Source organism: Trematomus bernacchii, unplaced genomic scaffold (assembly GCF_902827165.1).
Source record: "Trematomus bernacchii unplaced genomic scaffold, fTreBer1.1, whole genome shotgun sequence".
NCBI classification, from domain to species: domain Eukaryota; kingdom Metazoa; phylum Chordata; class Actinopteri; order Perciformes; family Nototheniidae; genus Trematomus; species Trematomus bernacchii.
The window spans coordinates 34,667-48,357 of record NW_022987889.1 but is presented as its reverse complement, the minus strand read 5'-3'; the positions used below and the strand labels follow the sequence as shown (position 1 = coordinate 48,357).

Here is a 13,691-nt window from a genome sequence, read left to right as displayed (position 1 = left end):
AACATAATTGTCAGTTTTGGTTTGGTTTTAAATCCTTCTTATGCACGTGATACCCACTCAATATATGTGTTTATTCATAATAACAATAATATTAACAATATAATTAAAAGGCCGTTTGAAAAGTTGATTTTAACATAAATAACATCTGGTCAATGACCTGGTCCTTTGTGTGATTTGGTCAGAATAAAGCAACATCTCCAATAGACCTGCATATTAAAGTAAAATCTTTCATTTGAATTTAATTCACATACTTAAATAATAATATTTAACAAACTGCCGCCTCTATTACTTTCATCTGTTATGGAGGTGATTGTAGAACTACATGAGAAAGAAATGCCCATATGTACTAATGCATGAGTCTTGTGATCAGCAGACCCTTTGTTAATAACACAACCTTGATCAGCCCTTCACTTAACCACACGGTACATCAGGCTACCTTAAAGAACTCGGTGTCCAGATACAAATAGTTTTACTGCATGTGTTTGCCGGGTGGTTTTCAGACGCTGGCTGCGCGTGAGCTGAGGGGCCCGTCTACCTGTTTCTGTCTGTGGGTTCCTCGTGTGGTTTTTATTCTGAAAGTGAAAGAAGAAGAAGCTGAAACAGTAACGAGGGGCTAAAGCTACAAGAGCAAGAACAGTGGCCCCCATGTTGGAGAAAAGTCTGCTGAAAGTTCACTATCTGTCGGTGGCTGCTAAGGGAAATGACCCACATGCAAACAAGCTAGTTGCATTTCAGTGTTTGATTATAAAAAGCTTAAAGACACCCAGAGGCTGCAGGATACTTATACTCTGCAGGCTGATGAGGGGAAGTGGAAACAGGTGAGCAGGTGAACCAGGTCATGTGACTGCACTCTGAGAAGTGAGGAGTTCAACATGACTCTGAGAGTGTGGAGACATCTGGTGGACAGAGGGAGGAATACACTGCATCCATTTTTTATTCAGCTGAAATCTGTGAGGCTTTACATCAAAATGTAGTTATTATACCTGAAAGCATGTTTCCAAAAAAAATGAAGTAGGTTTATTGGTTAATATGTAATATTCAAAGGAAGGTTACATGATCAGCAACTCTGTCTCCTGAATAGTCAGTTTACTAAAACACTGCAGATAATTAGATATCATAACAAAAATGATAAAAAAAAATCTTATTTTATCATTTAATAATAGAACTAAAAACAATTTCATAAGCTTCAGTGATACAAAAACATAAACGGTTTTTTTGGAGCCCATCCAGCTAGCTTGCTAAGGACTGTGCTATGTTGGCCACCCTCTAATTAATTGGTGTGAAAATGGAGACAATTGGACAATGTGAAATACTTAGCTGTCTTGAGGACCCTGTAATGTTGGTACAGGGACACGGGCATATCTCGATGATTCCTTCCCACAGGGAGCTGATACTTGGACTGTGCTATGTTGGCCACACCGTGGTGCCCTTGAGCAAGGCACCGGGCATCCCCCTTCCTCCCTCACTCCCATTGCTCCCTGGGCGCTGTCCAATAGCTGCCCACTAGTACTAGGATGGGTTAAATGCAGAGGCCACATTTCACTGTGTGCTGTGTGCTCTGCATGTGTGACCATTAAAGAGTGGTTCATCCCTCCCATTCTATCTATCTAACAGAGTATTCCTACACTCTGGTACTTCTACTTTCACTCAAGTACAAGATCTGACTACTTCTACTTTTACTCAAGTACAAGATCTGACTACTTCTACTTTTACTCAAGTATAAGATCTGAGTACTTCTACTTTTACTCGAGTACAAGATCTGAGTACTTCTACTTTTACTCAAGTATAAGATCTGAGTGCTGTACGACTGACAAAAGTGATATTTGAGCAGAAAATACAAACTTATTTTAAGTGTTTATTTAAACATGTAAGTAAAAAAATGTAGTTGTCACACCTGATTTAGTTTGAACTTATCAAAGAACGTGCACGTATCACAAAAACAAACATTTATCTATCAACTGAAGTTGCAAATCACAGGAAATATAAAAAAGAAACACATTTTGAACTCGTATTTCTAAAAGCAAATATCATCCAAACGTTACACGAGCATATTTAAAAATAAAACCTTATTTAAAACTGTTCATTATCTTGATTACAGAAAAAGGAGTAGTGGATAATATGTTTACAGAAAACATTGATATAAAAAATATATATTTCAAATCCAGTAATCATGCAAAATAACAGTTCTTGAGACAATTACAAAACGTGAGCTAATTTGCATTAGCTCACATATTTAAATGTATTTATTTAACATGTTGTCTTTATATGAGTTCCATATTTGAGATTTCTTAATCATGTAATGCCTACAACTGATGTTCAGTGAAATATAAAAGCAGTGGTTTGAGAAAGGCAGATCTGTTCACCAATAAATATGTTTTGAAAAGTGTAATATACCAGAATGATAAAAGTAAAGTGGGTTTTATATCTATACCATATACAATGTGATCTCTGAGTCATGCTGTTCCTCAATGTTTATATGTTATCTTTCTCTCATGACTTCCTGTTGCTGATAAAGCACCGACTTCTCCAGGAGTATAGACTTTGCAATTCAATGCATTTACTTTTCACGTTATATACTGTGAAGGAGTTTATTTGCAACCTTTGATGAAAGCAGGGTATGATCAACTGAAGGAAAACAATATGAGAGCAGAACAAAAGAGGTTAGTTTTTATCTTTGGATAATAGATTTTTAACTACGATGTGTTGGTCCTCTCCAGTGTTGCTGCTGAGGGAAAACTGCAGTTTGTCTCCAGGATTCCAGAACTGCAGATCCTCCCACACCAGGTCAGCAGGATTGTCTCTGGGATTTTTACATGTTATCTGTAAAATAAAAAGGTCACAGACAAGAACAATCATTAAGTCATGTATTATTTAAATCGTGCATGTTCTGCACCAATATGTCACTGGAACTATTTGAATGTACTATTTTATTTATTTCATGTCTTAATTAGAGTGTAGAGGTTTATCGTATTTAGGTGGAGGATGCACAACAACTTCACTGTAGCTGTTCAAGCCTTTACATCCTATATTATTATTGTTTTTATTTTTTAAAGATGCAAAAGTTGAAACTCACAGTGACATCTCCTCCAGTGTTGAGTTTGAAAGAGTCCTCAAATGTGTACGTGAAGGGTGTTGTCTTGTTCATCTGCAGTTTTAACTCCCAACCTCCCAGCTGTTGGTCCTGCAGGAGGTACATAGGGAGGGCGAGAAACAGAATAACTAAGTTATTAATGTTATAATGTTGAAGTTAAATTCACTGTGTTTATAAATTACATTAAAACAAGACAACATGGATTCTTGGGTAATCAACAGGTCATTCTCTTAGTTTGAACCGCTCATTGGGTTAGGGTTGAGTTACTGTTCTACATATACCTAAAGTTATTCACAAGATTACCGTTACCTCGTGGAACGTGTTTTTCAGACAGAAAGATTGGCGTGTGTGGACCTCAATGATAAATCCTGAATGTGAATCCTGAGTGTAACAGCTGGTCTGGTTTGGCTCCTTAGAGTGAGAAGTGTCAGGTTCTACATCTTTCTTTGTGTGTTCCTGTGGGACAAATAAACACACAGAAGATTCAATAAAGATGAACCGGTTCCCTAGAGTTGTAGATCTTCACCTCCATCAGTGGCGTTTTCTCCCGGAGGCCAAGGGAAGCCAGGCTTCCCCTGTTTTTTCGGATTGTAGTTATAATTTAAATAAATAAATAAAAACACTTTGCTGACCTCCATGGATATGTTTTCCTTTGGTCAGCGTGCAAACTACACAGGGAAGATGGTGCAAGCTAGCAAACATGGGTAACCAGTGCTTGACTCCTACGTTTGACTTCAAGGCGGTGATTAGTGCACTGAACTGATCACAACTTGACTTTGTTTGAAAGAAAGCTCCAAAGGGCAGCTTTCAGGTCTCATTTATTCAACACTTAAAGTCTTAAATGGGTCACAAGATATTAGGAATGAGAATTCAGCAGAATCATTTATGATTTACTTCTTGAATGAACCAGGACACTCACACTTTCACAGGTTCCTTCTTACTAAAACTAGACTAGAAATCTTAATACAGAATATGCATCAGTGTTCATGGAGCTAGTTGAACCTCCATGTTGTTTGACTCCATCAGGGTCTCCATCCTCTGAATCTCCTCCTGGAGCCGCTGGACTTCAGCTTCCTTCACTTCAAACTGAGAGGAAAGACAGGAAAGGTGACATGTTTTTATTATTAATGCATATTTAAATATATATTTGATATTACTTTACTTGACTAGTTGACTTTAACCCAGACAGAAAGTTAAACTGAAAACAAACAAGAAGCCAGCTGAAACTCTCCTGGTAGAATATCAAACAGAAACCTCTCTGATGTTGGTGTCTGTTGTCTCCTGTTGGGTCTCCAGCTTCTTCTTCAGTGTCTCCACTTCCTGCTGAGCTTTCTTCCTCCTCATTACTTTAGATCTAGGATCCTGGATTACATTAAAACATGTTACTCCTTGTCTCGCAACAAAATTATTCATTGCAGAATAAAAAGTGAGAAACCTCAGCTCTTCATATAACAGACATTCTCATGAATGAATGTACATATTCAGATTCTGTGATGCTCTTCTTCTGAAGTCTAATTATCTCTGAATAATCTAACAGCTTTCTAAATGAACATATTGGACTTGCTTTGGCTGTTGCTGTTATCTTGTATATTAGTATCCCTTGTTTATTTTACATATAGATAAAAGATAATAAATCCATATATCTTTTTTTTTTAATTACTTCAATCACTTACCAGCTACCTGGGAACAGGGGGAGCACACAAAGAGACACATGAGTACAACGATTTAACATTAAAGCAGTGATAAATATACAAACATAAATATAGAGTTAGATGGCTCGCTATGATACATGTGAGATGAAGGGAATGTAATAAAGTAAACGTGCTGATTGTCTGAGCATGATCTTACAGAGCAAGGGAGCTGATCTTATACCATCAGTGTGTTGGTGTCCAGTCGGGGTCATGCACTCTTTTTAATGTTTTTCTGTTTCACAATAAATACATAAGGAAAAGATGAAGACATGAACCTCTCTCTTCTTGTTCTCCAGATCTTCCTTCAGGATCTGCAGGTCCTTCTCGTTCCTCTGTTTCTCTGCATGGAGATCCTGAAGCTCAGACTGTTTAGATTCAACCTGAAAGAACAGCAGGAAAATTAAGAACCTAACGAGGAGGAGGGACACATATTTATTAAACATTTCAATGAAAATAAACCTCTCTCTTCTTGGTCTCCAGCTCCTCTTTCAGGGTCTGGACTTTCTTCTCAGCTTCCTCCCTCTTCTGCTCCTCAAAGAGCTGCTGCTCAGATTTGAAAGAGAGGCAGAGAGACACATTATAAGAAGTGACTTTTAATGAAGACACCAAACAAAAACTTGCTGTCATTGCATTTCTGGCAGATCCTGTATCTTGATGTTCAGATGTTCTTTACCTTTCCTAAAGGTAGTGTCATTCCTCACTTAGATGTTTGCTCTTCACTGTTTCCTTTAAAACCTCCTTTTGCATTATTTCATCTCTCGCTATTCTTTTCCTCTTTCTTCTTCAGAGACAAACTCATTTTCAGTTTAGTTGAGTGTTTCTTTAGAGAGTTTCTGCTTATTCACTTACTTTAACAATTTGCACAGTTTCAGGTGTCATCAGCGGTCCTCTTTCTTCTTCAGTGACACACTGATCTTCAGCTTTAGAAAGGTTCTTATTTGTTTCTTTATCAGCTTCATCTGTATGATATCTCTTTGTCTCTTTGAGAAATAAAATAGACATATATTTAACATGTATGTTATAATATCACAAGCTTAATGCCGTATATATAACATAATATATCTTTTTTGCCCACCAATGTTTTTTCTCCATTTCCAGACAAAAAGGACGACAGTGAGAACAAACAGGAATCCAAACAACACGCTAACAGCAATATAAGCAGAATAACTGCATGGGAACCATGGAGAAATCATCTGAAAAAAAAAAAGAGAAAACATGTGAGACAGAATCATTGCAAACTTTTATCTCTTGTTGACATCATGTAACATGTTGTCTACCTGAAATGCTGAAGTGTGTCTGAGTGGTGCGGGTGGTGTTGTGGTGCTGGACTCTGCAGGTGAAGCTGCTGCTGGGTCTCTTCTCCACAGTCACTCTGCTGCTGACAGTATAGAGGTCATCAGGACCTCTGACTGTCTCTGGAGGTCCAGCAGAGAGGAGCTTTCCCTCAGCGTCCAGCCACAACACCTCAGGCTCCGGATACCAGCCTGCAGACTCACACTGCAACACCACTCCTCCACTCTGACCGTCCAGCCCTGATAAACTGATGAGAGGCGGAGAGGAAGGACTGGATGCTGAAAACAAAGCAGGAAGTGTAAGAATTATTCAGTAAATTAGTTGTATTTCTACCCACATACTAACGTAAGAGTGGGCTGGCTACTCCCTCATAGCGAGTGGGACCGAGGCACCCCTCAATAAAAACACCTGTTTGCTAACCCAGCTCCAAAATGGTTGAACAAGCTCCCCATTGATATCAGGACAACTGAAAGTCTACACTTCTCCTGTCGCTCACTGAAAACCCACCTGTTTCCTCTGCTTCTTAGACAATAACATCTAACTTTAAAAAAAGTTCTCATCAACTCTTTTCTTTTTCTAGCACTTACTATGGTTTGTCTGATTTGAAGCTAATGCACTTGCAGAATACTTGCTGTTCTTTGTATCCTCGAGGGTGATTGCACTTATTTAAGCTGATTAGGATAAAAAGGATTTAGTTTGGATCTTTGTTAAATGTACAAGCGAGCTGAAAACAGCACCTGAGGTTGAGCTTAAGGGAGAAGTGGAAGAGAACAGAAAGCTCATAATTGCACCAAAACAATCATCAAAATGTTTTACATTTTCTAAAAATATCCTAGAAAGATAATGTTTTGTCTCTCATCACCTGCAATACAAATCAAAATGCACATGAAATGTGTTAAGGGGACATTTTTAAAGGTGAACAAAGTTAAGTGTTTTATTGTCAGAGTTTCTCCAAAGAAGGAGACATAACTACAATTCTCTTCTCAAGATAAAGACTCAAAACATGCCCACATGAACTTACCAACAACCAGTTGGACAAACGTTTGCCGGCCCAGTTCTGGAATGAAACATCTGTATTTCCCCTGATCGGAGAGTTGTACGTTGGAGAGTTTCAGAGAAATGTTTCCGTTCTTCAGCTCATCGGTGAACAGTGAGGTTCTTCCCTCAAACATGTTGTTTCTTTTATCCTTTAGTGTCTGACCAGTGTGCCAAACATGAACGAATCTGGGTTCGGGTCGGGCCTCGTCCACTCAAACGTCATTTTGGCAGCATTTACCCCCAGCTCCAGATAACACGGCAAAATGATGTCTTCACCAAGGTTTGCTACTATTGGCTGAGAGGAGCCAATCAGCTGAGACTGACCTGAGAAGGTAAAGGACGTACATTTGATCTCCTCCAATTAAACAAGTTTCTTCTTAAGACTTATTAAATAATAAGAGAGCAATATGTGACAGTAGAAAGTAGAGCCAGACAGAAATGATGGTTGCCCTAATAGTCACCACATAGTATTGAGTTATTAGTGACATTATAGTGACTTCTTATTCAGTCACTTACCTCTACAGTAGTGTGTTAGGAGAAGATGGAAAACCAAAACACTGAGAGTTCTGAGATGAGTTTGAAGGTGTTTTCCATCTGTGTGGAGAAGCATCATGGAGCGCTGGAAAAGAACAGAAAACAGATAAAAGCTGTGTTAACTTCCAGGGAAAAGAGAGAAGTGAAACTAAAGGCATGAGTTATAATCGTTTGAACAGTACTCGTGCTGGAAGCTCCAATAAATGAAAAGAAAACTTTGCTGCCATCTTCTGTGCTCTACCAATAATTACACATTAAAAAGACTACACCTGTTCATTTTATTGTTAAGACTAACAGTCTATCTGTAAATGTGGGTTAGGGTTCAATTCAACAATTGTAATACTGTAGAAATTATAAATCAATGCAATTGTAATCAACGTACAGTTGAAATGCAGTTTGAATCTGCACAACGTTTTCACTCTGACACAAAATAAAATGTTGTATCTGTTCTTCTCTAAAGTTGTGGTTGACCGAAACTCATAATGCAGACCCACTTTCAAAAAAAAGTGTACCAATCTTTTCATCTTGTGTTTTAAATGTTAGGCGACGACCACGTACCTGTTGGGTGCTGCTTGTCTCCGTCTCTTCGACTGACTGCGAGGACAACGTCTGTAAATCATTAACAGGCTCTTGCAGTACCACCTCATTTCTTCAATCAAAGTTCTTAGCACCCAACATTTTGATATTCTTTTTTTTTTAAAGTGCAACTGTCTCAGCAAGAGACATGTTTTGCAAATGCAGTATAATACATTAAATTTGAGTCCATGTGTATTCACCATATTGTTGTCTGAGTTTCACTTTGAGCCTCCGTTCATAAACATCTGGACTTTGCGCTCACTTGCCAGGTTATATATTAATACATTGCAATAAAATGTGTTCAGTTGAAAAGCAAATGTTCAATGATGAAGGATGAGAGGCCTGATCTTTTACTGCAGGGGCAGGATATCTCAGGTTTTCTCAGGTCACCCCAACCTGACAGACCAAAGGCTAACGACTAAAGGCAATGAACGAACCGTCCTGAGTATGAAATGCAGATGCAGGAAGGTCTGCAAGAACAGCTGAGGCCTAAAGGTTCAACCAGATCCAGAAGAAGTGTTTGAAGGAGAGGAAGGGGCACAACACAGAGGATCTTTCCTGGTGAGACACAGGAAGAACCAGGACCAGGAACCCCATGAAGTTCCACACAACAGACTCCTTTACAGTGTTGGAGTTCAATCGGCACAGGCCTGCAAGACAACAGTCTGGCATGAGTTTTGACGAGGACGTTGACGAGGTGCTAGTAGCAACTGCTAAGGCAGATTTTGATAGTAGACAACAATCGTTGTCAATCTATCTGAGGAAAGGTTTGGAGCAGAGCCAAGCATGAACAAAAGAGCCGCAAAGATCCACAAGATCCAACAGGAGTCCCTAAAGAAGCACATCAGAGAGGCCAGTGGTGAGCAACGTCCCTCTTGACTGAGCTGCAATGACTGGAGAACCCTCGTCCATGTCAGGGATACTCCAACCACCAATCAGGGCCTTCATGGATGGGCTGACTGTCACCACCATCTCAGTGCATGGAAGCATGTGATCCCTGTCAGGAATAGGAACTGATTGCCTGGGGAAACAGAAGGTTTGAACCTGGAAGGTTAGGGTCACTGGTGTTGAAGATGGGAAAAGTCATGGACAGGTTCCGTCTCTGCATTTAATGGATAACACATGAGTCCAGGAAACCAGGAGCACCAGCTGCACCTGAAGTCCCTGCTTGAGGAGTTCAATGTCACTCGGGCCAGAAAGGTTGTGTTGTACACGGACTGTGGGGAAACCACTCTACAAAGCTCTTGTGCACTGGGCATCACTGACATGAAGAGGAGGAGAGCCATCAAGAACATCACAGAGGCAGCAGAGAAAGAATCAAGAGGGCTCTGGGTCAGGAAAAAGGTCTTTGGGGAGGAGCGAATATCATCTGAACAAGTCAAGTCGTGATCGATCAACAACCGCTGTCGCCTGGGTGAGCGGGTCTTTTTTTGAAAGACCCAAAACACACTAATCACTAATGATGTGTTCGGGAGCACATTCAATTAAATGTACCCACAATTAAATAAGGAGTGATGAGGCTTCAGCTTCAAGAGATCTGAAGAGTCTCAGCCTTAGATTGACCCAATGCAGGAAGCTGATCAGCTGCAGTTTGAGCTTCAATAAAGAAGGTGAATCTGAATGCTAAAGGAAGAATATACATGAGAGAACTGTGCTTCTAAATTGGGTAGTGCTGTCTCAACATGACCATAACTTCATGCACAAAGTGAGTAATGTGTTTTTTTCATGATGTTCTCAGCCTCGTGTTAACTGTTAACGGTTTCATCTAGAGCTCTGAGCTGAAACCACAGAGAGTCTGACCCCAGCCTCAGAAACACTCTGCACAGGAAGAGGAAGTTCTCACTCACATTATATTTCTGTGTCTCACAGTGAGACGCTCAGACAGCAGGAAGACATCATGGAGGTCACAGCGCTCTGCAGCCGACTGCGTGAGTCTCAGCTTTCTTTCAACTTTATGCTTTTATATTCAATGCATATGAGGCTGATTTACAGTTTTCTTTATTTTGATATAGTGACCTGTGTTTTCATTCTGTATGGTGCTCATACTCAGAAGAGCTCTACGCGAAACAACGGTGGGTAGCAGCTACTAAAGATACAAATGCTCATGGTAATAGGAAATACCAGTGTGTCCGTGCATTGTGTGAGAGATACGGAGACATTTACTTAGATTTTTACCATAGTTTTTAAAGTCATTTTTACTCATCAGATGTTCCATTGTTCTGTTTTTCAGACGCAGGTTTGCAAATGATTGCAGAGAGACTGCAGCTCTTTGAATACACACCCTTCTCTTTTCTCTGTGAGGGTCCTGGCTCTGCTCTGAGAGGGTTTAGGAACAACAATGAGTTAATTAAGGATTGTTATAATATTGCTTCATCAACACTGAACTGCACCATTAAATCAGCCTATGATTCAGACAGTGGAGTTTACTGGTGTGAGGATGAGAAAGGAGAGAAGAGCAACTCCGTCAACATCACCGTCGCCGGTATGTTTCTCATATTATATCTTGTATTATACATGTTTTATTTTTATATGTGTAGTTATTTTACATTGTATTGTATTGTAATGTGTTTATGCATGTACTATAATACACCAAAGGAAACTCCTTCTATGTGAAGACCTACTTGTACATCGATTCTGACCAAGTGTGTCATAAATATGCAGGAAGTGTAATGACCCTCAGCTTTTTAAATATGTTGGGATCAGAACACCTTTTTCAAAGTTGAAACAATTTTGTATCTGAACATTTTAAAGAAACAAAAACTGAATTTATCAATTAAATGATCAACTCAGGGAATTTTAAACAATATCAATCTCTATGTAGACGGTACACTACTCTATGTTACTATCTAATTTCTGATTTATTGATCATGTAGTTCTGTTTATTTCTGATATGTTCATTCAGTATGTGTATGATGATACCATATTTTACATTCACTGTATTTTCAGGATGACATTTCTTCCCTCTGTCTAAATCATCTCCTATTCTTTATTATAAATAACCAAGATAAGACTAAACGTTTGATGCCGATGTTGTTCAGGTGGCTCTGTGATCCTGGAGAGTCCTGTGCTTCCTGTGATGGAGGGAGAATCTGTGACTCTGAGCTGCAGAAACAAGACGACCACTTCCTCCATCCTGTCAGCTGACTTCTATAAAGATGGCCGCCTCATCAGGAGCAGCCATACAGGAATCATCACCATCCAACATGTTGATAAATCTGATGAAGGACTCTACAAGTGCAGCATCTCTGAAGGTGGAGAATCACCAGAGAGCTGGCTGACTGTCAGAGGTGAGATATATAAATAAGATGTATGAGATTATCTAATTAAACGACAAAGACGGTAAGAGAGAGCTCAAAGAAGAGATAACTCAAATCTAGAGCCCAGAAACAGAGAAATCATGTGAATCACTTTAATGACAGAAGTTTCTTTGTTCGTATGTTTCTGAGTTAGGATTATCTAGTGAAGTGCAGTGATCTACTTCCTGTCCAGGTGTGTGTGTGTTATGCAGAGGGATTTTTTTTTTCCCCGCTTGAAGCCGTTTTGGATCAGCAGTTCTGTAGAAAACTGTAAAAACCTGGTCTGCCCTGCTTGGACTTCAACCCACCTTTAAACCCAAGAAGCTACGGCACGACCACATCCTGCACAGGCTCTGAACTAGTGTCTTCAGATGTTATGAACATGCTTTAAAACCTTTGTTTCTCAGCTGGCTCTGTGATCCTGGAGAGTCCTCTCCTCCCTGTGAGAGACGGAGAATCTGTGACTCTGAGCTGCAGAAACCAGATCTCCATCCTGTCAGCTGATTTCTATAAAGATGGCCGCCTCATCAGGAGCAGCTCCACAGGAAACATCACCATCCAAAGAGTCTCTAAATCTGATGAAGGACTCTACAAGTGCAGCATCTCTGAAGGTGACTGTCAGATAATGCACTGTAGTTTACATTTGTAGAATATATGTGGAGTTTTTTATTATATATATTCACGTTGTGTTGTGTTTGCAGCTGTTCACAGAGAGACGTGTCCCTCCTCAGATCACTCCCTTCACGTCCTCCTCGTCTTAAGGACTGTGTTCACCGTAGTGATGGTGGTTCTGCTGCTGCTGCTGGTGGGACTGCTGCATTGTGGGAAACTCAGGGTCACACAGAAATAACTCATGTACAAAGATCAGAGTTTGGTCATCAAGACAAAGAACACCACGAGCTGAGGACATAGACTTTCTCACACTCAAGACAAAGTTAAAAACCACAGAGATACTGACTGACGCATGCATTTATTTTAAAAGGCGAGCTGAGGGTATGTTGTTCTGAGTTTTATTTTAGACTCCAGATACTTTCAGCTTCTCAGACACAACCCACCCAACATATTTTTTATATGAATGTATGTGAATATATAGAAGAAGCTTTCAAGAAGCTTTTGTAGAAACAGCAAAACATTCTCAGTTTCATGGCGTAACTTGAACGTATATAACATAATGATGTGGGTTGAACATGATCATTCCTGCAAGCATAGTAGCATTATAGCTCAAAGGACAGCTGTGCAGCCTCACATAGTTGCTAACTTAACTGTAGAAACTGTAGACATTTGTTAAAAAGCAACAACAGACTTATCTTTACTGTTTATTTAATACAAATACTCAACTATATATTTTTTATAAATTGTAAGTAGCACCCCATGTGACATGTATTAAAAACATACATGGAAGTTGGTATTTCCCAAAGTGAATATTATCAAAGCTGCACATCAGCTTCTGAACCTATCAATACAAAACACAATTTCAAACATTTCCATTTCTGAGATTTCTAAATTATAATTTTTTAACGAAAAGAGTAGATTTTCAGTAAAATATAAAAGCAGTGGCCATCAATCAGAGGAAGATCTGTTTACCACAAAACATGTTTTAAATTGTTGAATATCAGAATAATAAAAGTGTGTCTGTAAATGGTTGATCTCCTCGTCTTCACTGAGCGTCACAGCAACCTGTGTTTGGGCAGGAAGTCATGCTGTTCCTGTTTATAATGTTTATAATGAGGAACTTTCTCTCATGACTCATCTCATCTCAATTTGAGCTACTTCCTGAAACTCCTGCTTTATGTGTTTTTTCAATTGAGAGTTTATTTGAAACTTCTAATAAAAGTGGAGTAAGATCAACAGAGCAGAACAGAGGAGGTTCATTATTCTGTTTAAGTGGATTACATACAGCGTTCATATTGCATCTTTCCAGTGTGGCTGAAGAGGACGACCTGCAGTCTGTCTCCAGATCTCCAGGGCTTCAGGTCCCTCCACACCAGGTGAGTGTCAGAACTATTGCGACCTTGACCTTGAACCCACATCTGTAAATAAAATAAAATACAAAATCACAGAATTACAAGCAGAGTCATTAAATCATGAAATAATGAAAGTAATAATGCATTTTTTACATTCTTGTGTTTTAATATATAATTCAGTTCTGAATGAAAAACATTTGAAAAGGAA

The 13,691-nt window shown here is 39.3% G+C and overlaps 2 protein-coding genes, 1 long non-coding RNA gene and 1 pseudogene across 4 annotated transcripts; 1 reads left to right on the top strand and 3 right to left on the bottom strand.

Moving 5' to 3' along the window:
- Window positions 1-2,661: 2,661 nt before the first annotated feature.
- Window positions 2,662-4,435, bottom strand: LOC117469883 (lamin-A-like). The gene is made up of 5 exons (XM_034114348.1): window positions 4,346-4,435; window positions 4,094-4,177; window positions 3,401-3,547; window positions 3,074-3,181; window positions 2,662-2,820 (listed from the first exon to the last, which is right to left on the bottom strand). The coding sequence occupies exons 1-5, from the start codon at window positions 4,433-4,435 to the stop codon at window positions 2,662-2,664; spliced, it is 588 nt and encodes a 195-aa protein (XP_033970239.1).
- A 1,573-nt stretch (window positions 4,436-6,008) lies between these two features.
- Window positions 6,009-13,691, bottom strand: part of LOC117469882 — a 38,522-nt pseudogene continuing 30,839 nt past the window's right edge.
- LOC117469875 lies at window positions 7,244-8,329 on the bottom strand. The gene is made up of 3 exons (XR_004554631.1): window positions 8,206-8,329; window positions 7,630-7,732; window positions 7,244-7,437 (listed from the first exon to the last, which is right to left on the bottom strand). It is a non-coding gene; the product is annotated as an uncharacterized LOC117469875 (long non-coding RNA).
- On the top strand, window positions 10,106-13,450 carry LOC117469870 (low affinity immunoglobulin gamma Fc region receptor II-like). Of its 2 annotated transcripts, XM_034114328.1 has the most exons (6): window positions 10,106-10,151; window positions 10,236-10,295; window positions 10,454-10,705; window positions 11,262-11,510; window positions 11,927-12,130; window positions 12,221-13,450. In XM_034114328.1, exons 1-6 carry the CDS (start codon window positions 10,121-10,123, stop codon window positions 12,367-12,369), a joined length of 945 nt encoding a protein of 314 aa, XP_033970219.1. In that variant the 5' UTR covers window positions 10,106-10,120; the 3' UTR covers window positions 12,370-13,450. The 2 variants fall into 2 exon arrangements, with proteins under 2 accessions (XP_033970219.1, XP_033970220.1); XM_034114329.1 differs by lacking the exon at window positions 10,236-10,295 and having other exon boundaries at window positions 10,109-10,151.